Genomic DNA, 26,747 nt, shown 5'->3' with positions numbered 1-26,747 from the left:
TGTATGTGGTGTAATAAGGTGGTCTAGTTTCATTTTTTTACATATATCTGTCCAAATTTCCCGACACCATTTGTTGAACAGACTATCTTTACCCCACTGTATGTTCTTGCCTCCTTTGTCAAATATTAATTGACCATAAAGAAGTGGGTTTATTTCTGGCCTCTCTATTCTGTTCCACTGATCATATTTCTGGTTTTTATTCTACCTTATTAGCCAAGTGTTGGTAACATATAGTTTCAGCTCTGGACCCTCTCCAGAACTCCAGGTCTATGTTCCCATTCCCTATTTCTTATTTCACTTAGATGGCAACAGACATCCTAAACCTCATATAGCCTAAACAAAAACTTTTCAATTTCCTTCAAAGCAAAATGTATACAAAATATTTCTGTCTCACTCTTTTCTATTTCAGTAAATGACACCACCATCATCCTAGATACTCAAGTCAAAAATTGAGAAATTATTCTTAAATTTTCTTTTTCCCCCATTTCCTGATATCAACAATTGACTCAATCTCCTGAATGTATTCAAAATCTGTTCATTACTTCCATGGCCACTGTGATTGCCCTAGTTTAAACTACTCTCTAATTTAAAGCATAACAACAAAATGAACACTATGAACACTTAAGAACCCACCATTCAATTTAAATACTACAAAATTACCAACATGTCCTTACCCCTGGCATGCCTCCCCAGAAGTAATCACCAACCTGGATTGTAGGTTTATCATCCTCATACTTTCCTCATAGCTTTCTGAAATCTCTATACAATTATTAGTTTTGCTTGTTTTTGAACATAATCAAGATTGTATTTTATATAGTCTTTTGCAACTCTTTGTCTATCAGCACTCTATAGCACTCTAACACAATGCCTCCATTGATTTTAGTATGGATGAAACATCCCTATTTCTATGAAGAAAGAAGCTTGATCTTCACTTGTGATCTTGTTGAAACATTATATTTCTTTAAAAAAAACAAAGAGGGAATATTCAAATATTTGAAATGCTGCTGAGAAGTCCAATGAAATAAGAATAGACAAGTGATAGATATGACAACACAGAGTGTACTGCCAACCAGTAGTAGTGGGCACAAAACCTCAGCTGGGATGAGTTAAGAGTGAGTGTGAGGTGAGGAAATAATGGGAGTGACAATTCACAACTCTTTAAGAAGTCCTGTGAAGGGGAGGAGAGATGCAAGGCAGTAGTTGGAATGGGATGTGATGTTAGGAAGTTCTTTGTCTCTTTGTTTCTGTTTTTACAATCAGAAATAATATAGTATATTTACATATTTATTGGTGACTCTAGTTAATCCTACAATGATAAGGGCCTGGCAGAGAGAGTGAGAAGTTAATAATATAAGAAAAGTGGAAGAGAGATTCTTGATAAAGCAAGAGAGGATGGGATTCAGAACTCAGGTTAAAGGATTGAACTTTGATGGAAGTAGAGATGATTCATCCCTAGTAAAATCAGTGAGGGTGCTGTGTTAGGGAATAGATGGTGAAGTTTGAAAGTGTTCACAGTGGAAAGATGAGGGAATTCTGGCCTGTATTTTCCCTTTTGCTCAGTGGGGTTTGAGGCAAAGGCATCAGTTGAGAGAAACATATCATTGAATGTGGGTAGGTGGACAGGCTGACAGGACAGCCTTTGAGAAGGAACACCCGTGTGGATGATAGGCTATAAAGCACAGTGACAGAAAGAGGGGCTGTGATCCCACATTCCTGAGATATCCCTCCTGATTTTCATCTACCACACGTGAGTGTGGATCCAGCCCTTTTCACATTTCCACATCTCTGCCCCTCCTGTCAGTCTGGATGGATGTGGATTTAATTCCATAGTTGTCAGACTTCCATTCAACTCAGTTTCTGACAGTTCTGAGTGATGGTTGTTCTACAGTTTAGTTGTAATTTTCATGTGCTTATGAGAGGAGGCTAGCCATGTTTACCTATACCTCCATCTTGACCAGAAGTCCTAAAACTAGATTTTAGATAAATATATCACAGCCTAAAGAGTGGGGCATTAAAGAATCAAGGAAGTGAATGACTTGTTTCACTCTCTTGCCCTGCTTAGAGCACAGCTTGGACAAAAAAAAAATGTGTGCATTGCATTTCGTCTACTACCTGAAACCTCTCAAGATATGCCTTTTCCATATTTACTTTTTGTTAAATCCTCCAGTTTCATTGTTCTTAGAGATCTTTATTCTTCCTTTCAATTCCTGGTAAAACCTCTGTGAAGGGACAGCTTTATACCCCTATTCCGTTGCCCTCGTCCACAGCCCTGTGCCTGGGCTTCAGATGGGAATGCTAATCTCAAGAGCAACTCATTGATTGGCTCTCATTTGTTTGCCACACATACAGTTTCATGGAATCCTGGAATCTGGGGATTTTAGAGTTGAAAGAATCCTCAAGGTCATTTAAGTCATTTAGGCCAATATCTTGCTTAATTAAGTATCTTTTCTTTCCGCCCCCCCCCCCCACCCACCATTGGTGACTCTAGTTAGCCCTACAATTTTTCCCTTTTCATAGGAGCTAGTTTCACCCCAGGAAAGGCAACTTTCATTTTGCAATGTTTATATATTTAATCATTTGGACCCATTTGTTTTGTAATCACTTTGACATATGAGCGTTTGACTTTCCTTTTCCTACCTGCTTATAATAGTTTTAATCTGTCTTTTATTATTACACAACACTGTGGTTAGACCTTTAAGTGACTTTGTGACAGCTAAATGTCAAACATTCTCTTTAACATTAGCCCTTACATTGTGTTAAGCAACAGTGGTTTGACACCCCTGGTCATGAAATGCTACACTTTGAAACTCACACAGATTCAACTAATGATTTCTTTCCCATAGTGGCTTACACTGAAGGTGGCCACCATTAAAATTTCAGTTTCACTTGCAATTTCTCCTTTGAAGAGACTAAGATTCTAGAATTCCATGTTTAGCTCTATAATAAAATGATAGGTTATAGATCTTTAGTAAAGCAATAAATGTTTCCTTTACATTTCTTACCAATATGTGATTAAGTGAAAACATTTAGCACTAAGGAACAAGTCAACTGGCTTTGACACTGAGCATACCCAGGTTTCCATATCCCGATTATGTGTCACTGTTTGGATTATCAGGTTTGTGAAGTATTCAGACCTTTGTTCAGCATAACGAACTGTAATGGAAAAGCAGGGTCTTTGGAGACCTAGGCTCAGCTCTCAGTTTTGCCACTTACCAGCTGTATGTCTCTTGTAAATCATTTAACCTTTGTCAGCTGTAAATTAGGTGTAATCACATGCACCCCCTTCAATATGTGAGGATTAAATAAGATAATGTATATAAAATGTCCAACTATTACCTGACACATAATAAGTGGTTAATACATGTCAGGTTCCCTTTCCTTCTGTTGCCTGTACATTTTCCTTTTTTTGCATCTGGACTAGCAGGAAAAAAAGTCCTAATTTGATTCCTGGGTTTTCTTCATAATCCTAAAGGATTGAGATTTTTGTGATGTTTTATGTATGTATTTCTTTCTGCTAAGTCCTCACTGCAAGGGTAAATACTACCACTAGTGGACAGAAAGGGGAAAGAAAAGAAGTGAATGTTGAGAAAAAAAAAAGAGGGCAAGAGATGCAGGAAGAGGGAGTAACAAAGGAAGAAACTGAACACAAAAGAGGCACGTCTACTGGGGAATTATAGAGAAATCATTAGCCTTCTCAGATTCAAGCAACTTTGTGGTGCAGAGTGAAGACCATGAAATTAAACAGATATGTGTTCAAAGCCTGGCCTCTCTGAGCATTAGTTTTGGGACCTTGAACAATTCCTTTATCTCTCAGCACTTCAGTTTTCAAATGAAGAAAACAACAGCTAAATTTATTGAGTATTTAGCACATTTCAGCACTCTTCTATTCATTTAAATTCTCACAACAGTGCCATGTGATGTACAGAATTATGATCCTCACTTGACAGATGAGGAAACTGGCTTAAGGATGTGGTTACCAGTTGTTCAAGATCACAGAGCTGGGATTTGCCCATAGATGCCTAGCTCTGGAGCTCACACTTTAACCACTGCAATATAGCTGCAGACGTCATGGCGATGAGGGGGACATGAGCTGTAACTGTGAATGAGCCCACACAGGACTTGCCCATAGTATGTGCTGGTACATGTGCTCGCTCCCTTTGTCCCCTTCTCTTCTCCTCCCCTGGCTGCTTGTCTTCTGTTATCCAGGTGAAACTTAATTTTCTAGAAATCTCCATCTGGTTTAATGGAACTTCCTGCTACAGAATAAACCTCATTATAGCCTCACCACAATTACACTCCAACTGTCACTGTTAACTAAGTTAGGTTGGTGCAACTGAAGCCTGTTTTCAGGGGTTGCTTGTATTGACTCCCCCTTGGCTATAAATCAAAACAAATCTGATACAGGAAGAAATAAAACTACTTCACCCACATATATACACACACGTGCACACAAACTTTTACACACAGGAGTTGATTATTTAGTTTTCAAGCATGTTTGATTGACTTTTTCATATTAAATTAGGTCATATTTGACCATTGTCCTATAAATTGGTGGCTATTTCTACTATCAGTTCAGCCTGTGTTTTAGCATCAAGTAGATAATGTTGCCTGATTTGTACATTCATCATGTAACAAAGAGTTATATAAAGAGAGCCTATTATATTCCAAGCATGGTGCTAGATAGGAGAAATATTAAGATGCATGAGATAGGCCTTTCTTTCAAGAAGATCATTGTCTAGTGATCATAAAACCAAATAATAGTACTGTGATATTAGGTCAGAAATGGAGGTGAGTGCAAAGTTTATTATTCATATTTTGTACTTTTATAGGATCAAAAAATGTTTTCCTTATGATTTATGTCTTTAGTTTTGACTGAGAATTCTTGATGCATTCCAATAAAAAAGGAAAAGCCACACACACTTTAAGTTATTTTATTAATATGTTTTAAAAGCAAGTTAGGAATCTAATTTCCTCCTCCTCATTTTTTAAATTTTGTTTTTAAGGTAACTGTGAGCTTTCTATGGCCAAAGATATACATGTTCATTGTTTAACAAAAGAAAAAGAAAAATACTGGGGCACAAAGAAAATTGAAAGTATCTTATAATCCTACTCTCCCAGAATTGTTTATCAAATAACCCATTGACTATTAAAGGTTTTATACTTGTATATGTGTATGTGTTTACATATATGTAAATATTTATATGAAAATATGTTCTTTCCTCTTTAAATCAGAGCCTACTGGGTCACTAGATGTCTGGTACATGAAACAGAACATTGACTACAGTAAACAACAGATTTCTCTTTTCTGGAAGGTAAGTTTTCCATGTCAATTTGAAATTCAGGAGAATTATATATTTGTGATTTTTTGTTTTTATTGAAATATAGTTGACATATAAAGAGAATTATATAGTTGAACAATACATTTCAAGGATGGAAAAAGATTTTTTATCTTCATGGTGGCTTTCATAGATGAGGTTTCAGAGATTTTGTTGGAGCTCGTTTTCACAGCCATATCTTCAAGATACTTGACTCAGTGTCATTTACTTTTGCCAGGAAAGGGTGAGAGCTCAACCGAGTTCCTTCCTCCACACAATCACGTCTTTCCCTCATCTACTTCCTCATCTTTCTCTCATCAGGGTCCCTTCCCTTCCCCAAGCATATCCACCCTCTGACCCCACTACATCATCTCTTCTGACTTCTGTCCCCTCTCTGCCCACTGCTCTCTCCTACACACAATGTGCCCAGCAGAGACCATGCACTTTTTGGGAAATTAAACATGGGGAATCTGTGGATGTGGATATTTAGGAATATATTTTCTATAGTCATTGAAAAGGGAGAGGGAGAGCTGCAGACCTCAGGAACACAAATAATAACAAAAAAATAATATGAGTAGGAATGGAAAACAGCTCTTCCTCAGGACTAGTAGTAAAAGGGCAGTAAATCAAACAGCCTTCCAGGAAACAATGCCTCCTTATGTAATTACAGGATGTGAAAGTTTCGCAAAGTGCTAAAGGCTGGCACTGTTGTTTCATTTAATCCTTACCAAAACCCTGTGTGATAGGTGCTAGGTATCCCTACTTAACAAATACAAAAACTGAGGGTCAGAGAGAGGAAGATCTTCCCAAAGTCACCTAGCTACTGAGTGCAGAGCGTGGACTGAAACAGAATCCAGAACTCTTTCTGCTACATCATGACTCATCTGTGTTGAAAGAAAATGCGATTTGAACTGAGCTACTGATTGGCATGCTCATAATAAGAGGTTTTCTGGTGAGCTGCATTCCTCCTTATTTCCCAAAACCTCTCACTGCACCTCTTCCAGCTAAGGGTAAATAAACAGTTTTGGAATTATGAAGCTGGTGAGCACAAAACCAGAAAGGTCAGAGTAATGAATATATAGTTCTCCAATGGGGTTTGCATGATAGATTTTGGTAGTTGCAGTCTTCTTTGTATTTAAGAAATAAGCCAGGCAGCAAATGGGCTCTTCCTCCCTTTTTCCCTTTCTCCCTCACACAAAAAATGTCTGGTGTAAGAGGAAACTACTATAAACAGCTTGGTGAGTCATAATCAAGCTCTTTACTTTGAAACTAAAACCACAGCTTAAAATTTATTTTAAAATAAAGCCATTTATAATAGCAAGACAATTCTCAAAGCAAGACATTTGGAGCAGCCATACTTGTGAATATTATAGAAGAACCCAGCTCAATTCTTGGCTCTTGGTTTTCATTTTTACCAGTAAGTGACTGGTTAAAAAAACAAAATTCCTCCTTCCATAAAGATTTCTCCTCCCAAAATGTCCTCAGCAGTGATCTGAAAAGATACTGTTTTCTAGCCTCATTTCATTCCCCTTATTTCAGGATTTTTCTCTGTAGAGTGGGGGTAATGATACTGGTATCTGTGTAACTGACAAGACCATTGTGGGGATTTATAAATGAGAGGACACATAGAAAAATTAAATGGTATTACATTATGAACTTTTATCCTGAGGGCAAAAGCCACACGTACTCAGTGTCATCCATGCCTCTGTGCTTCTCACTGTAACAGAATTTAGCATGGTGTGATCATGGTACTCCGAAGTATCCTGGGTCAAGTGTCATGTATCAGAGCTGAATCAAAATAAACAGTTGCCAGCCACCGGTAATTCTTAGAAAATGTGCATATGCAAATTTACACTGCTTCTCATTTTGATCTTGCCGCTAGTCCTCGAGAAACTTATATTATAAAGTGAGGTTTTGCAATTCAAAACGATTTTAATCCTCTTCCTCTTCCAATCCACCCTTCCTCTCCTAAACATTGCTTCCGCATTGGCCAGGACAGACAGATGTCTCAGCTGGGACCTTCTGATACAAGGAGAATTCCACTTTGTAGGTAGCCTGTGCCATGATGGGCATCTCTTATTGTTAGAAACTCTTCCCTTATGGGGAGCCAGAATTGTAGGTGCTTGAACTGGAACTGGCTTGAATAAGAAATCAAAAATGCAAACACTAGAAGCTTCTGTAACTTGATAGTGGTGATGATAGTGCACCTTCCAAGCCTTCAGTGATCATCCAGCCGGAGAGACTTCTTAAGGAAAGTTGGATCTAGTCCTCAGTTTTGTAGTGCCGTTACAGAATTAAGTCCTTTGCAGCAAAATCCTGGGCTTCTTCAGTGACCCCAAATAGTTACTCACCAGGAAGTGGGAATAAAACACTGACCAGAGTTACTTAGGCGAGCAGGCCTGCATTGGGTCACAGAACCACAGAATCACAGACCTCTAGAGCCAAAGGGAACTGAAGCATCACACATTGTTGATAGTCCCGCTACCCATTTTACAAATGCGGAAACAGGTCTAGGAAGGTCAAGTGATTTCCAAGTAGAGCTAATATGGTACTTGTTTCTGGGAGCATTTCCTGGGCAGAAATCACTGTCCCTTCTGTGGGGAACCGTTCACTGTTGCCCCACTCGTCTGACCCGGGATTCCTCATGCTGCTCTCAGGCAGGTGTGGGCATTTGATGGGGTGGTGCCATGACAAATGTCACTCATGAATGCCAGACTAGAAAGAGGTGCTGCAGCCACATCAGGGGCTTTGTGGTGAGGCCCAAATTAGACCTCACTGGGGAAAAGAAGCAAAGACATACATGTGGTGGGGCTTTTTTCTTTAAACATTGATTAATACTGGGAAACCCAGTCAGAGTACACCCCACCCAGCAGAGAGGGGAATTTCAGGTGTTGGCACCAAAGGAAGTCCCAAGTAAAAGCCCATTCGCCTGTGAACAAAGTGAGAGCATGCTTCTCTAGCAGTGGCAGAAATGTGAGATGACCTTTCATTTTTGCAGGATGTTTATATCAGAGGAGAACAACCAGGTGCTGAATGGGCACAGTCCCTGTGAGTGTACATGTGAATGTATGAATGTATGTGAGTGTATGTGATGTGTGTGTACGTGCATGTGTGTGGGAGAAGTGTGTGAGTACAGAGGGTATGTGTGAGTGTGTGTGTGAATGTGTGTGCCTTTCATATGTGTGAAGGATATGAGTGTAGATGTGGGTGTCAGTATGTATATACGAATATGTATGTGAGTATAAGTGCACCTATGTGAATGTCCTCGTCCATGTGAGCTGTTGTAACAAAATATCATACACTAGTGATGAATGAACAACAGAAATCTGTCTCTCGAAGTCCTGGAGTCTGGAAGTCCAAGATCAGGCTGGCAGCATGGTCAGGTGAAGGGCATCTTCTGAGTTGCAGACTTCGTGTTGTATCCTCGCATGGTGGAAGGGCAGGGAGCTCTGTGGAGTCTCCTTTATAAGATCACTAATCCCATTCACGAGGGCTCTGTTCTCATGATGTAATCACCTCCCAGAGACCCTGCCTCCTGACACCATCACACTGGGGGTTAGGATTCCAGTAAGTAAATCTTGAGGACACATGAACATTTAAGCCACAGCAGTGAATAAGTGTGTGTGGAAGGTATGCCTGTGGATATGAGTGTGGGTGTGGATGTGTGTGAATATCAGTGTGTATCTACATGAATGTGAATGTGTGAGTGTGTGGGAGTAAAGGAGGCCTTTGCTTTGATGCTCTGGTTCCCACCTAGTTACTCATTTTCCCACCCATTGGTTTCTCTTGAAAGCTGTATTTCCTCAAAAATATCCTGTACTATTTTTTGCCATAGTTATTTTTAAAAGAAAAAGTATTTTCTTTGCTGAAGCCAAAAGTACAACATAATCCATGAAATACAATAGAAATACTGGGTATTGTTAAAACAACAAATGCAATAACATTTAGAAACTGCTTGTCTGTCACAAACAACCCGTCCTGTGTTAGAGGCCTTCGCAGGGGACTTTTAGCAATTCTGTCCCTCAGATTCTGTCATCTTCTGTGCAGAGTTCCTTAATCTAAGCAAAGGAAACAATATGAGTCCAATACACTTTCATTCCAGCTAATATAACATGTATCCTTTAAGAAGAAAACCACCTTGTGTATATATCAATATAAATGAAGATATAGATACAAATATAGGTATAATGTGAAATGATATGACAATGGGTAAAGCCACATTAACCTTTCCAGTTTCCTCTGTTAATTTCTTCTTAGTCCTCCCACTATCTTGATCATAGCAAATCAGAAACTTTCTGAAATTATAGCTGAGGCCATAGGTCTGGAAGAGGAATATCTGTGTGTAAATGAAGCTGAATTCACTTCATTCATTCATTCATTCATTCATTCATTCAAACAAATATATTAAAGCCAGTCTATAGTACTGGACACTGTGTGTGCTTTGTGCCAGTGATATGGAAGTGAACAAGACAAATCCAGCCCTCATGTCCTTGAACTTGCAGTCCAGCAGGAGATCAGGAGTAGGAGTGAGGATGATGAGGGCACTCTGGCACTAAGGAGGAGTTTGAGATTCAGCTGTGGGGATGATGGTCGGGCTCATCCAGTAGAGCGGAGGAATGGATAAGGAGTTAGAGAGGACCTCTCAGAAGGTAACAGTGGAGCTGACCCCAGAAGAACAGGTGAACCAGGACAAGGGAGGAAGCACAGTTGGGGGAACTATGGATTCAGCCCATAAAGAAAGATCACTTCAGGGAAGTGATTCGAAGCAAGCCTCAAATGCAAGCCAGTTGTGGCTAATTCCAAATTTTCTCGCAGTCACATTTTAAAAGAACGAACAGGTGGAATTAATTTTTAAAAGATAACCCAAATATATCTGGAATGGTTTCATTTCAACATGTAACCAATATTTTTATTATTGAGTTATTTTACATTTTTTTCCCTACTAAGTCTTTGAAAACTGGTGTGTCTACTAAGCATCAGCCCAGTGCAGTGGCGGCATGTTCGCCCTCCAGGCAGCAGCTCCTCTCAGTTCAGGCCAGCCAGGCTGCCCGGCTCCGCGCCGCACCCGCTGCAGTGGACAATGAGGCTCTGGGGCTCTGGCAAGTGACACTGAAGAGAGTGAGGGAACTCTTGATTACATTAATGGTGAAAGGATTTGGTGATTTCTTTATTCATTTGGTAAATGAAGTAATTTATTTAAATAAACAGCTACCCTCAAAACACACGAGGGGAGAATAAAGAGAAAATGAAGCCCAGGTTTGGAAAGACTGTCAGGACCACAGGCAGCTCATTTACTACATTCGCTTTGCCTCTTTGCCCGTGTATTTCTCTATGTTGTAGGAAGACTATTCCAACCTCTATCACATCGCAATGAAGGGATGAGTTTTTTGGCTTCTACATTATGAAAGAGATTCGGTAAAAGTAGACAGTATTATTTGTAATCTGACTTGTATTGACTGATTGATGTAGGACAAAGGCCTATTGTAAGTCCCCAGGGAAGACAGGCCGCCAGGAGCCTGAGGGTCTCAAGTAATTATAGGATGTATCCAATCTCAGAATCAATGCTTAAACACAAAAGCAGCAGATGGGAAGATTTCAATAGTTTGTCATAATGTTCAAGTCTATCTCCTTCCTTTTCCCAAACCCTGTCCCATCACAGGCTGGCACAGAATTTCAGAAGGTAGTTTCAGACAGAATAGGCTGCTTTACCTCACTTACTAGTCACACATATTACACCAGCTATGATGTAGAGATTTTTGGTTGCATAACAGATGAAGTCAATGACAAAGAGTAAGAGTAGGTAGCAGAGAATTAACAGAAGATAGAAAACAGAGGTGGAAAGGGAGTTAAAGTTTTGCTCTTATAGAAGCTTCCATTATTTTGCTGTTTTTCTAGTGGCAGAACAGGGTAGAAATTTTGTGGGGTGACTACCACAAGGTAGGACTAGAAATTAAATCAGTTCAATGTAGCACAACATCTGGGGAATGTCTACTAAGTGCTAGCATCACAGTGGTTAAGAGTTCATCCTCCAGATAGAGCTACACTACCTGAGTTCAAGTCCCAGCTTTATCACGTAATGGCTGTGTGTTCTTGAGCAAAGTACTTACCCTCTCAGTACCTTATTTTCTTCACAGGTAAGTAGGCAGTAGTATATACCACCTGAGGTTGTTGTGAAGATTAACCAGAATTGTGAAAAAGTGTCTTCTAAGCCATGGTGTTAGTTTTTCTAACACATGGTGACATGTGTTAGTTTTGTCCTATCATGGATTACCCTCCTTCAGTTAGTTTGGATGCTGAAAGCCTTTTCAGGCAGCGAACTCTTATAATAGGTTTATGAGGGAGCTGTTCACTCTTTGCTTCTCAGACAAACCAAAGTCAGAAAGGCCGAGTTTACTACTTTAAATCATTTCCCACTGGATAGAACAGAAAGAAAACTGAAGACAAGAGGCAGTCTGACAGATTTTCCTTTTTTTACCTTACTCTTACCAATAGGAGAGGTGACAATGACAATAGGAACACTGGCTTGAGATCAGCTTCAGCATTGCCCAAGAAGGCACAAGCAGCCCTGGCCAGTGTGACTTGGTTGGAGCATCGTCCTGTAACCAAAGGGTTGCAGGTTCACTTCCTGGTTGGGGCATGTACCTTGTGGCCAGTTCGATCCCCAGTGCGGATGTGTGCAATTCCTGGTCTGGGCGCATAAGGGTGGCAAGCAATCGATGCTTTTCTCTCTTACATCAAGGTTTCTTTCTTTCCATTCCTCTCTCCCTTCCTTTCTCTCTAAAAAACAATGGGAAAAATGTCCTATGGTTAGGACTTTCTTTAAAAAGGAGAAGAAGAATAAGAAGGTACAAGAAGTATCAATTCTTCCAGACATCCCCAGGGACACCAGAAATGGTCCAGGCATTCCTTCCTCTCCCACATCCACCAGGGGGCGCACTAAAATCTCACATTTCTTTGTGTGGACTGCTTGAGTCAGTTTCTTAACTGCTCCAAGCCTCAGTACCCTGATCAGAGTGGGGAGTTAGAAGGACTAAATGTAGCAATAGCTGTAAAGCTCTTGACTCATGGTGTGGCCCAATAGGTGATAGTTTCTCCCTTATCACTCACCCAAATAAATGCTGAAACAAAAGTAAGTTCATCTGGAAAGACCCAGCTGGCTCCACAGGTCACAGTTCTTCTGGATTGACAGCTTTTCTCCCTGTGAGTCAGGGCCATTGTCTCTGGAAAAAAAGAATTGTGGCTCTCCACCTTTCCAAAATTGCTGACCTCACGTCCACTGTTGATGCTCCACATCAGAATGTACCACAACCTCACAATTAGAGAAGCTGCTTTGCAACTTTGGGGCAGAAGGGTGACTAGGGATTCCAGCTATGAAACATGGTGGCCCATACTTACCAGTTCATCGTTTCAAGCTCACCAGTGACTGGAGCAGACGTTAGAGTAGTGGGCCCGCCAGTCTGGAAGTCAGGAGCCCTGGATTCCACTCTCACCTCCTCCATTCATCCGTCGAGTGGCCTTAAGCAAGTCACTTCATCTTTCCAGGGCTTAGTTTCCCCATTGATAAAAGGAAATGTTGGAATAATTGTTAATCTGTAGAGTCCCTTCCTGTTCTGTGATGCTATTCCTTTCCATCAGGGTCAAGTGTAATCCAGAGGCAATGGATGATATTCACTTTTTGCAAACTTTATGTTGCTATTAAAAAAAACAAAGTAATTATATTGTTTTCAGTTGCTTCAGTTGCTACCAGCCCAGCTGGATTAATACTTGTTTTCCCATTGGCTCATTGAATTTTTTGTTCCAAGGACCCTGTTGGACAAGTTAGGCCAGTTTTTGAATTTGGTTAAGGAGACCAATTGTCTGAGACAGGTTAACCTTTATCCCAAAACTTGAGCTTGACATTTTATACAAGCATAACTCACAGGATACCATATTTATCTAAGCACCTCAACCTCACCTTCTCACTGATATTTTCAACTCTGGGAACTGTCACTGACCGTTCAGATCCACACCTCTATATACTAGATCACTTGATCAGCTAGATTTTCACAGCAGTCACCAGGCAAGCTCCTTGGATCCAAGATGACGTGAAATGTCCCCCTTCTTTGAGCACTTTACCATAGGAATGAGTAAGACTGCTAAGGTAGCTGTGGAGGACGATGAGAGAGAGAGAGAGAATAAAGGCTTATTTGAAAGGTGTTTTTTCCTATTAGGGCTCTGCTTATTTGTCAGAGTGAGACTGAAGCCGCTTTTGTTCATGGCAAGAATGGAGAGCTTGGTGAACTTGGTTAACTTTGAGGGGTGCCTTAGGGTGGGGGTGCATAGGTTGGGGGTGGGATAATAGTCCTGTGTCTGGACCATCCAAGGAAATGGATGGGGAAGGAGTGAGTGAGAGACAGCTGAGGACACAGTCTTCACTAGACAGCTTTTGCTTTAATTTACCCTGTATTTTCCTCTTATGACAAAGGGCATGTGTATTAATAAGTTTAGAACACCACAGTTTCAAAAGCATTCACTTATTTTAGTTCACACAACAGGCCTATGAGAACAGCTGTGATGGGCATTTTCTTGGTTCTTGCCAGTACACAAAGATGCCTTCTAAGGAAAGGCTGTGCACCCAAAAGAACCCTCTAGAATATGGTATTTACTTGGTGTATTAACTATGGTTTAAGATCCAATCTTGAGCCTTGTGGATCCAGAGAGGCAGCTAGGGAAGAACCTGAATTAATTAATCTCTTAGAGACTAAACTATGTAATAAAAAGCTGGATGTTCATGATTCATTTATTGTGAAAAATACAGCTGTTGGACAAACCAGAAGGCTTGAGTCAGCAGATAGGAATATTCTTTCTCAGTATGCTGATTATTTCAGAAGCCAAATTTAAAGGAGAAGGGCAATTTATTCACTTAAAGTGAAAAACAAATTTTCAGTGAACCAGATGTTCTTGTTAGCCCAGCCTCTGCTGACCGATAAAATACATAGGAAGCCAAATTATTAGATGATTGTTTAAGGAGTAGGGAATCAGAGAAAGGTGTATGTGTCAACCTTAGGGTGTGTCTGTTCATCAGCTTGAGGCAATCCCACACCTCATGGAAGGAATAGCCTTGCCAAGAAACCTGCAATGCTTAAATCTGGTGAGCTAGGCCTTCCTCCCTGTGGTAGGCATGGACCAGCACTGTAATGCTGACCTTGGCAGCTGTCCGTTTTCATTGCTTCTGTTTCCCATGGTCCTTATCCAGACAGAGTTACAATACAAATTAGTTTTCTGCTTACTTTCTGGGATTGTTCCCAAACGATCTCAACTGGAACTTTCGCAGTTGCAAAAACTGGTTAGGCACACATTTATAAACAGTGTCTTAGGTTTCTAGCACAGATGGCAAAGCCAGTTCACCAAGTATGGATTTTACTAGTTTAGTTCTTGAAAATCTTGTTTTTGATTTCATGAGTAGCATTGAACTTTCTATTTGAAATGTTATACTTCTGTGTGTGGAGGGGTATGTCACAAATTTTGAAATGGGGATTCAGAGGGGCTGAGTGCCTTGCCTGGGTCACACAGCTAGTGATTGGTAGAGCTAGAACTCAAACCCAGATCTTCTGAGTTCCGATCCTCTTCTTGTTCCATTGGATGTAATTGAGTTTTCTACTACTAGGAAGTTTCACTTTGAAGCAAGAAAGGAAAGTCAATGTGTTTCTAAAAATTAGCTGTACAAATGTTAAGTAATATTTTTCTCTAAATGGTGGTGGTGGGCAGAAGCATTAAATGTACAGTAGAGAAGATGAGAAGGTGTAAATAGAAAGGTCACTCAGATGTAGCCACCTGCTGCAGGGGCCCATGAGGTCCAGGCATAGTGTGTCCAGCGACCTTGTTTGAGTGGACACAGTAAGTGGATGTGTTTTGTTGCAGAATCTGAGTGTATCAGAGGCAAGAGGAAAAATCCTCCACTATCAGGTGACTTTGCTGGACATGGCAGGGAAGAAACCCACACTACAGAATACCACAGAACATACCTCCTGGACCTGGGTCAGCCCCAGAACTGAGAACTGGACTGTGGCCGTGTCTGCAGCTAACTCAAAAGGCAGTTCCCTGCCCACTCGTATTAACATAACGGACCTGTGTGGAGCAGGTAAGTACCAACTTATCTTTAATATTGCCTGTGGGAAACTGTCTTACTCATCTCTTACCTTCCATGAGGCTCAGCTCAGGGCCTAGCATGAATAGCGCTTAAATTTAGATTTCAGAGTCAACAGCATTCAGAAGCTGTCTTTTCCACTCAAACTATGAGTGACCTTGGACAAGTGACCTAACACACCTCTGAACTTCACTTTTCCCCCTCCTTAAAGTAAGGATTACATCATCTGCTTTGCAGGTCGCTATAAGATTAAATACAGAAACTAATACATAGCAGGTGCTTAGTAAATGTTAGTTAAGCAAATACTAGTTACACTAAGTTGAATACTAATATCTGGCTAATTATTCCAGAAGCAAGAATAATATGTGCTGTCAAATTCTAGAAGAAAACATTTTACACTTACAGTGAAAATATTTTAAGACCATAGTATTAAAACAATATTCTGGCTGTAATGAAACTATAGTAAAATTTTTCTATACTGTAACTGTTTATTCCACAAATTTAGATATGTATCCAATTATCTACATTGAAAACTTCCCAACTAGCTACATACATTTTATGGTTGTATTCTCTGAAAACTAACTTCTCTGGATAAAAACTTCTAATTAGTCAAGAAAATAGATATTAATGCAATTCTCAAGATCTGTGCTATAAAAAGGCCCATGTTTTTCCAACATTGCCCCATGGAATAAAACTGTAATTAGATCTTTCCTTAAAACTCAGTGTAACAATTTTATCTACATGTGAGTCTAGCAATCATCATTGTGAAGAAGGTTCTACTAGAACATGATTACTTTATATACACACTTAAATCTTGGTTAGATATCCTTTCAGTCACATATCTATAAACATGGAGATAATAGAGTAATAAAAATAACTAGAAGAGAATACAAGTAAATATTGATATAACCTTGGGTTGGTAGATGAGTTAGGCATTGCTCTTAGGAATAAGGCTTGCTCTTACCAGAGGCCTGACTATGGTGATTTATTTATTCTCACCCATTAAAGAAGTCAGAGGTAGGCTGCGAGGGCCGGCGTGACAGCTTCGTGACATCATCAGGACTCCAGGCTCCTTTCTGTTCCTTCTGCCAAGTTGGCTTTCATCCTCAAGATGGAAATGGTTCAGGATGGCTGCCAGAGCTCTAGCTATTTCCATCTAGGCAGCAGAATAGAAGGGAGACAGGGTCACCCTCCTCACTGGTGAGGAGCTTCACCCCAGGTCACACAACACACGTTGCAGTCGTTGACTCTAACTGGTCACCTGGCCACACCAACTGCAAAGGAGGCTCAGAAACAGATTTCAGGCAGCAGGGTGGCCTTGCTACAGAAGATGAAGAGAGGGTATCTGGTAGGCAGCCGGTGATATCTGCTCATGTGGGACAGGCGCCTAAGGCAGAAGAACCTGAAGGGAAAATGGATTAACTATGTGAGGAAAAGCTTCAGCTTTCTGCATAGTAAAATAAAAAACTTTTCTGAAACACCAACAATAAAACTCCAGAGAGTAACATAATAAAAACATGTTCCCACTTTCAGATCTAAGAAATGTTAACATTTTGACAGGTTTTTTCATTATTTTTTAAAATGAAACATTTATTTTTTATTGTACTTTATATTCAGTATTATTTTATATTAGTTTCAGGTGTTTAAATACCAATTTAAGAAAAGGATATATCACATTTTGGGCAAGAAGAGGATTATCTATATCTAACTTTTTAAAATAAGAGACCAGGGTATATGAATAGGCAATTCAACTAATAAACGTAAAAGAATAGCAAGATTTGAAAATACTTTCAGCCTAATTAGCAATCAATGAGATGCAAATTTTGAAAAAGCATGAGAAACTAAATCAACCTGAGAAAAGAGTAAGCAGCGTTAGTATAGTCCACATTGGTGAGAGTGTGGGGAAGTGTCCTTGTACCCTGCTAGTAGGTGTGTAAGTTGGTTCAACTTTCTCAAGAACAATTTGGCCATATGTAACAAACTTTAAATATAAACATATCTTTTGACCAAGAAATTTAAGCATTAGGACTGAATCCTCAGCAGATAATAAGTGCTTGAAAATATAGGCTAAAAGATGTTTATTGAAAAAAATGTAGTGAAACAGCACAAAGAACCTAAATGTTAAATAACAGAAAATGAACCGATTTAATACATCCTGACTCTCACCAGCATTCATTCATTCACAGTGGCACTAAAGTGATGCTGTAGCTGTGTTTGTATTGTTGTGCAAAGTGCACATAATGAGTAACAAGACAGGCATTCAACAGTGTATATGGGATGATGCCATTTAAAATATCTATTTACATGACTATACATTTTTTGCATGTTAAAAACAATTTAGTGGAATATATATGGACATGTTAACAGAGGTCATCACAAAATCATGGGATTACAGGTGACTTTCCTTCCCTTTTGCTTGTTATATTTTTAAAATTCTTCTTCAGTGGGTAAGTGCTACATTTGTAATTTTTAAAGTGAATTCTGTGGGGGAAATTGAACTCATATCACTCTTTAATGTCCTGATGTTGGTAAAATGCCATATGCCAAAACACCTTATTTCTTCAAACCGCACTACAGGTGAGTCTTGGAAATATAAGCCTCATGAATTTTCTGGACCCATTCCAGGCTCTTTATTTAGATTTGAGAACAATCTCTCAAAATGACACAGTCATTGTTTCAGAGTTGACCTCTACTTTATTCATTCAGTAGTCCTTTATTGAGCACATACTGTGGAAGTCAGCTGGAACCCAGCAGTAGGTTAAAAAATGCTGTTGAGGTCCTCCAGTTGTATTTAGTCAGGTGGGATGGCAGACATATAAACAAGTAAGTCATAGTTCCGTATAACAAGTATAAAGGTAGAGGTATGCACAGGTAGCTCTAGGAACAGAGGAAAGCCAAAGTATGGCCTTGGAGAGGAGGCAACATGTGAACAGGGCATGGAGAGACAAGTTGGCATTAGCCAGGTGAGGGAGTGCAGGTGTGCAGGCATGAGGGATTTTTTAAAAGTGGGATCTGAGTGGATCAGGGGTAGGGAGGAGTTGAAGATAAAGGGGAGAGAGGGAATAATTAGTGGAAGGAAGTCCCTGGGGAGCTGGAAGATGATGGGATCCGGTGACAAAAAGAGTTAAAGGAACACTTCTTCCTCTAAGAATGGACAGGTGTTGAGTAAAGGATGAGGCTCATTAAGGATGAATGTGTAGAGAAGGTAAGGTAGGACACTGAAACAGTTCTGTACAACTGAGCTGTCACTAAGAGGGTCCTGGCCCTGGAAAATTTGGATTCTCCAGGATCTTTTACATCTCTTAAGATCACACCTGAGCCATCCGATACAAGCTGCTGTGCACCTCAGGGTGACCTGTGGAGGACAAATGGGCACATCACAGAACCCCATCCTCGACGGCTCTTCTCTCACACATATCCTGAATGATCTGTAGAAACAGTGTGCCGTAATTTTGTGTGTCTCTCTCCTTCAGTATGTGTTCACACTACTCACATAGATAACTTTCCTTTCAGGAAGAGAAAAATAATGCTGCAACAGGAAGAATTATGTTGATTTTGAGAAAATTAGGGACAATTTTATTATAAAATGTGCCTGTCACAGCATGACATATCAAGAAGCACAAGCACGAGTTTCTTGATTTGATGAAAATTGAATGTGTTCCAAACCCATAGCCAACAATTAAAACATATTTCGCATTTCAGACCAGTCCCTGAGCTCAAGAATTCTTGAAACTAGAAGAAGAATCAGAAGCCAGTAGAGTATTGCCAGCCCCACACAGATGTCAGACACGTAGGCCCCAGGAGGTGAAGTATCCTAGCCAATATCATACATTCAGTTAGTCACAGAGCTGGACAGAAAAACCAGGCCACCTGTCTCTAAGGTGGGCACTTTTCCAAATATCTGTGAACTTCATAACTCTATTCATAAGCTCTCAGTGAAAATGGAGATGGGAATTTGAATGATTGAGGGGAAAGAAATAGTTTTGAAAGGTCGCAGAGGGAAGGTTAGTCGTGGCCAGAGAAGGGGAGAGAACTAGCCCTGAGAGACATCATGGGGGAGCGAATCCAGTCTGGATCCTGGCAAGATGAAAAGTCTAAGGGTTGAAATAAAGAACTCAGCCAATGAGTTATCTAGCAGAAAGGACTCGAGAAGACTGAAGGAGTGGAAGATTTGATAAGAAACTCTTCCAAAAGGCATCAAAAACAGAAAAGTTGAAAACAGATGAGGAGATTTAAAACATTGAAAGAATTGAAAGAGAAGTAATAATGACCACCTGAAAGGAGTCACAGTGAGAGAAAGAAAGCAAATGAAAAGGAAGAAATGCTTGAAAGTATTTATCCAGCATCTTACAGAATGTCAGTACTAGGAAAGACTGTGTGCGTGAGAGGCATGGGGTATATGGAAAAATCTCTGAGCCTTCTGCTCATTTTTCTATAAACTTAAAACTTCTCTAAAAAATAGTCTATACTTTTAAAAGTCACTACAAGATGCAGTGCAGAATGATTAAGCAGGGTTTATCCTATGAGTATAAAGATGGAGCAATTTGAAAAAATGTAACAATGTAATTCATCACATTAATACTGAGAGAAAAAAGGGATATGTTTTTAACAGACATAGAAAAGTATTTAAAAATAGTTTTTAGTAAGTGATACATTACTTTTAAAACCTATATAGAAACTATGAATAAAAGAAAGCTTTTTAGTTTTTTAAGACTTTCTACCAAAAACATGCAGCAAATATCATTTTATTGTAATGAAGATATATGGGCACATTCTCTTTAAAATTAGCAACAAGATAAAAGATATTAGCAACAAGATATGATATTTTCCATATCATAATCTAATAAGATTATGATATGGAAAATTCAACAAGGGCAAGGGATGAATTATTAGACTAATTAGAGAATTTAGCAGGTTTGCCAGAAATAACACACACAAATTAATAGTAGAAAAAGTAGAAAATAAGCCCTGACCAGTGTAGTGTAGTTGGTTGAGCATTGTGCCACAAAGGGAAAGTTCCCTGATTCAATTCCTGGTCAGGGCACACACCTGGGCTTCCCCATCTGGAGAGTGTGAGAGGCAATCAATTGATGTTCTTCTCTCACATGGATATTTCTCTCCCTCTTTTTCTCCCTTCCTTCCCCTCTCTCTAAAAATATAAATAAATAAATTATTTTTAAAAAGTAGAAGGTGCCATATATAAAATAAACTCAAAGTGTAACATATCTAAGAATTAATCTAACAAAAATGCATGAAAACTTTAAGGAGGAATTTTACACTCCCTTAAAAATATAAAAGGGGAACTGAATAATTTCAATGAAAGAGCATATTCATGAATGGAATGATTTAGCATTGTAACAGTGTCATTTTTCCCTGAATTAAACAGCATTTTTAACTTAAATCCAGTAAAAAAAAAAAAAACCCTGCTAGAATTTGGGGGTGGGGGGGGCTAGGATAAACTAATTCTAAAAGCTGCATGGAAAAATAAGGTTAAATGAATAACCAAGAACATTTTGAAAAAGGAGAGCAAAATGAGAAGGGTAGTTTACCAACCAAATACTCAGACATCACAAAACCTAGTAATATAATCCATGTGTTCTGGTAAAGAAGCTGACCCAACACAGACCCAATAATGTATAGAACTTGGTGTATGTTAGGAATGGTATCATATTTGAAAAACTGACTCACAATATGGAAAAATAATAAAATTGTTTCCCTTAAAAATAAAAACAACCTTTCAGCTAGATTTGGGGAAAAAATTGAATGTGAAAGGTGAACCAGAAGTCAATAGGAGAAAAGGTGGTTGAGTATCTTGGTGACCCCAGGATGGAAGGATTTCATAAACAACAGTCAAAATGCTCAAACCGTAGTATACATCAAAGTATTTATGTGCAACAAACACATTGTAAAGTTGAAAGACTGGAGCAAGATATTTTTAGTGTTGAAGACTGGTGAATGATTAAGATCTAGAATATAAATGCTATTTCTCACTGATTAAGATCTAGAATATAAAAGCTATTTCTGCAAATCAGAGAGAAGACAGGAAATCCAGAAAAAATTAGCAAAGTATATGAATAGGCCATTCACATAAGGGAAAATAGTCAGATGATTAGTAATGCATGAAGAGAAGTCAGTCTCACAAGAAATCAGAAAACGAAAATAAAACCACAATTAAATACCACTTCACATGGACCAGATTGACAAAAATCAGAAAATACCAAGTGTTGAGAAGAAAATGAGATCTCTCAAAGCTTTTCTTGTTAGAGTGCAACTGATAGGCTATTTTAGCGGTAAGTTTGGCCATATTTAGTGAGACATGTAAATCCAGAAACACTCTTACACAGAAACACATGAGGACATGTTTGTGTTTATGTTGATGTAAGAAGATCCAAACCCATAGATAATTTTTTTAAGAGTTTGAGAGAAAATGATATATGCTGGACATAAAGATCTCAAATGCCCTGGAGAGTAACAGTTTTGCAGTTTCTTTTATGCATTTGAAAGTAAAGAGGGGTCATAAGGAAGATTACATGAAGGTGGGAGAGAGCAAAGTAGGGGTTGGATTAGAAGACTATGTGCTTTCTTAAGGGTGGTTATACCTTACTTCTGGGTATTACTTCTGGCATCTCAAAGGTGTGTTAACCTAGATGCATAAGAACAATGGACAGGGCTTGCTTAAAAAACTTACACTTAAGAAGTAGAGGTCATGGTCATGACTACCCACCATGACCTGACCAGTTAGGAATTTATGATAAATTACAGCACCCTTTTTTGTTTCCATTAGTAAAGAGTTGGAGGGAACCTCCTGCTTGTCACTTGGAGACTGGACAAAAAAAGGGTTGAGGCAGCAGCCTAACAGACTAAGCTAAATTTACAGGTAGGAGCAGGATGGATACATCCCAGATACATGTTGAGTGAAAAAAAAAAGAAAAAGCATTAGATCTGCTCTCAATACAGTTTACACAATAACAACTCACAAGCACAAAGCGACACCAATTTTCAAGGATACATATATGTGTAAACAAACATATAAGGTGGATTAGAAGGATGCATGTTACATTCACTAGAGCCAGTACCACTGGAAATGGAAAGTGAAATGAAAGATGAAGGGAAAATAATTCTACAGATACCACTACATAGGGTTCTTGTCCAAGCTGATAATGCCAGTTCTCCCAGAACTGAGAAGTAGGATGAACTTAAACCTGTGAATTTGGAGATCTTAAAAAGAAATTGGTCCTTCTTAAAGCATTGACAGGATTTGCTGTGTTTTATATCTTTGTCTACAGTGATTTTTGTTTTTGTTCCTCCTCATTTTCCCTTATAAAGGGTTGTTGGCTCCTGGCCAGGTCTCTGCAAACTCAGAGGGCACAGACAACATTATGGTGACGTGGGAGCCTCCTGGGAAAGCTGCCTCCACTGTTCAAGAGTACGTGGTGGAATGGAGGGAGCTGCATCCGGGGGGTGGCATGCGGCTCTCTCTAAACTGGCTGCGGACTCCTCCTTACAATGTGTCCACTTTGATTTCAGGTACTTAATTGTCCACCTTCCTTTGGGAGGTTACTCAATTCACATTTGTTTGAGAAAATTGCAGGTAGGAACCCCAAACTCTGCCTTCCATTACAAGCGGCTACATGAGAAAGAGGGACAGTGATGACCTAGGGGCCTTCAGGACAGCACCTCAGAATACACCACTGCAGCCATAGAAGGCCATCTGGTTGACTAGAAGCTCTGGTATTTATGGAGAATGCATGTGTCTGACACAGTGCCATTACACCAGAAGTGAATACTTAAACCAGACAAACGTGGCTGGGAGCTAAGTAGTAACCCATTAGTGTGATGGGCCCCTGATATTTGGGAGTTCATTTAAGTTTTAGAAAAATCAGGTGCAGCAAGAGTTACCATTCCCATGATATAGGTGAGGATACCAGGAGATCTTTCATTCCCAATCAAGTGACTGAGAGCATATTGAAAATGATCAGAGAAAACTTAGGCAAAGTCATTTTTAAGTGTTAAGTTCACAAAGGTGCTGGTTCTACAACCAGGCAATCTAAATTTGAGCGCTGGCTGTTACTTACTAGGTTGCATAATCTAGGGCAAATTAGTTAACTTCTCTGTGCCTCAGTTTCCTTATCTGTAAAATGGGGGCTATTGTGTTATTATGAAGACTAACTGAATTAATATAGAGAAAACATTTGAACAGTGCCTAACATAGTTTAAGTGTTTGATAATTTAGCTATCATCATCATGATTATTTTATGTAATAGAGCTAAGACTTTAATAGGTTTTTAAGCTCTAAATCCCATAATACGATCATTATACCATGACAATGATTGCACCTGTCCAGGAGAATACACACGCCCTACTTAAGGAAACAAGATTTACACCGATGAAATAAACAGAGCACACCGCATGATAATTATAGGAGATGGTCCTTGACTGTGTGCCTCTTTTATAGTGCAGCTGCTCAGATTTTTAGTGGGTTGTGTTCAGTTTTAATCACTACACTTAAAGGGAGTGCTGCCCAGTAAGAAACAGATGAAGATGAGCAAGTCACTGGGGTTCTGGACTTTTAATGTGGAAACCGAGAGTTGTGGATGGGGTGGGGTGGTTTGGTGGCTGTTGATGGCTTTGATGTCTACATGAAAAAGAGTAAGTGTCCTTTATTGTTTTGGAGGCTAAAACTGAGGCTTCTGCATGGAAGTTGTAAGAAGGCAGATGCCAGGTCTATGTGGAGAAAGAATTTTCCTTACCTGTTGTGGTCTCTAATAGGACAGTTGATTGTCCCTGGAGTTGTTGCAGTAGAACCATTTTTTCTTTAGGGTTGTTATGTCCATCAAACCAGATTAAACAGTGCATAGAGCAGGCATTTAGTAAACTCTAAACCGCAACAAAATTGTAAATGCTCACTATAAACTGTATTAGGATTTACCCCTGTGGGATAGTTTGAATCATATAGCCCATATAATTCCCTCTTTTTATAAATCTATACAAATGCCATAAATAGATGAAAAAAGAGAATGTCTTCCATATTTAGGAAGCTAAAATGTTTTTAAGCATTTTAGAAATATTTATTTGTATAAGATCAGTATAATGGTGAAATATAATTATTCTCCTACTTGAAAACACCTGGTTAACTGTTAGTTTGTGTTGCTGTTATAATTCAAAATGTCCCTCTCTGGTCAGTAATATGACTCACTGCCATTGCATTCTCAGCTTCTGGCTGGGGCAGAGTGCGTTGTTGGGAGTGGGCCAGGATATAGTCCAGCTCCAGGGTTATAGGTTGATGAGACCTAGGTTAGAGATCGTCAGTCCTATTTTGTCTATAAAAATGGTTCAGGCGATACAGAGCCACTCCTTTTACAAGTACGTAGACAACACCATGTCTAGAAAACCTTGCCTCATACCTAGGCTATTTGGGTCCCCATTCTGCATGCTCCCTCGTATTTCCTCTAGGATTCTTCCATGATGATCACTTAGTGTTTGCTTTATCCCATACTTAATAGGTGAAATTAGCTATCTGCAGAAAATCCACCGAAGAGATTAGTTGTAAATGTTAAAACAGAGCCTTTGCCCAAGGTTGCCAGGCATATATGTATGCATGAGAGTACAAGCAAATGAGCAAGTATTGGGGGCCAGAATGAAGAAAGAAATGGAAATTTTAACAATGTGGGCAGTAGCCACTGGGCAGCATGGCTGAGGAACTTTTGAGGTAGGGAGCAGACATGATTCAGGGGTGTTTGTGTAAGAATTAGCCAGTAAAACAGGAGTCCTCAAGGTCAGAACCAGGGAACAAGCTTACTATGGCTTTATGATTTGTGGAAAGGGAAATGTCACCTGAGTTAAGGTGACACGTTTTCTTCCCTCCTCCACTAAAGTAGAAGCCCATAACTTCTGTCTGATGCAACCATTCCCAAGGCTTCTACCCTGAACTCATGTTTTGCATGGCAAAACGCAACAAACACATTTGCCTAACGAGCTCACCTGGAACTCTCAAACCTCTACAGGGCACAGTGGTTGGTTGGCACCTTCCACCACTACTGGCAAAACAGCCAGGCACCTGCCCCTGGCAAATAAAATGTGAATCACATTCCATGTTGCCCATGGAGCTTCAGGGTCTGGATGCCACCCACAAAGAATCTTTGGATTACTAGACTAAGCTGACTGTGTCCTTTTCTCCATTTCACTTAGTTCAACTATTAGGTCATGTAGTTTTCTGGTAGAGCCTATAGGATTTTCTATGTACACTATCATGTCATCTGCAACTAATGACAGTTTTACTTCCTCTTTTCCAATTTGGATGCCTTTTATTTCTTTTCTTGTCTGTTCACTGTGGCTAGTTCTGTCACTGGTCAGGGCACATTTGGGAGGCAACCAGTGTTTCTCTGTCTCTCTCTCTTTCTCCCTCCCCTTTCCTCTCTCTCTAAAATTAATATTTTAAAAAATATTTTTAAAATAAAATAAAAACTAGGAAGGAACATTAACATTCCCAGATATCTTCCAAATGTCCCAGGCCGTGATGCATCTGAGGCCTACCTGGAACACGCTGGGGAGAGGTAGAGGAGGAGGAACAATGGGTTGGGTTGCACTGAGTGTGCCCTGGTTCATCACACCCAGATGCATCGTCCATAGCTGCCCTGTCAGATCCTGATAAGCTTCTGTGGAATTAGAAGGGCCTTCCAGGTTCTGTGCCTGCAAAATCCCAGCCTTACTTTTTAGTAAAGGGCAAATGATTTATTTGTAGAAGTCAAAGCATTTTTCTTGACAGAAAGTTTTGTTTCAAAAGTTGTCTGTGTGGTTATATTTAAATCTTTGTTGGCACTGAGCTAGCTTTTTTCTCCTTAATCATGATGACCCTGGGAAGAAACTCAGGTTTGCTAACTTATTCACTATGAGATGAACTTCGGACATAAGGGCTGTGGCTTCCAGGCGTGGATGCCATGGAAAACAGGATGCTGAGATTTTGTAGCTTAGGTCATTCCTTTACCGTCAGTTCAAATTATACTTGAACCATCTTCAAACTAAGAAGAGGCAAGAGATGCCTTGAATACTTATGTATCAGATATTAAAGCAGCTCGTTTAGTGATTCACATGTTGTAAGAACTCCCTTTTCTTTGCAGAGAACATAAAACCCTACATCTGTTATGAAATCCGTGTGCATGCACTCTCGGGGGGCCAAGGAGGATGCAGCTCCATCCGGGGTAACTCTAAGCACAAAGGTGAGTCTTAGGAACTTTTGCCAAATTTTGCTTTAGTTTAATGACTTGGATTTGGAGGGTTACAAAAGCCTCCTGTGTTCTAATTTACAG

General features: G+C 39.6%; 1 protein-coding gene across 4 annotated transcripts in view; it reads left to right on the top strand.

Moving 5' to 3' along the window:
• The window catches only part of IL12RB2 (interleukin 12 receptor subunit beta 2), an 80,581-nt gene that overhangs the window by 27,575 nt on the left and 26,259 nt on the right, over positions 1–26,747 (top strand). For all 4 annotated transcript variants that reach the window (XM_045835444.1, XM_045835445.1, XM_045835446.1 and 1 more), the window contains 4 exons: positions 5,233–5,312; positions 15,216–15,435; positions 22,768–22,968; positions 26,559–26,657. In XM_045835444.1, coding sequence (XP_045691400.1) covers positions 5,233–5,312; positions 15,216–15,435; positions 22,768–22,968; positions 26,559–26,657 — 600 coding nt within the window. The remainder of the gene's footprint in view (positions 1–5,232; positions 5,313–15,215; positions 15,436–22,767; positions 22,969–26,558; positions 26,658–26,747) is intronic.

This window comes from Phyllostomus hastatus, unplaced genomic scaffold (genome assembly GCF_019186645.2).
Source record: "Phyllostomus hastatus isolate PE091 unplaced genomic scaffold, TTU_PhHast_1.1 phas_contig_209, whole genome shotgun sequence".
NCBI lineage: Eukaryota > Metazoa > Chordata > Mammalia > Chiroptera > Phyllostomidae > Phyllostomus > Phyllostomus hastatus.
Note: the sequence above shows the minus strand (reverse complement) of the source record. Positions and strands in the feature narration are given on the sequence as shown.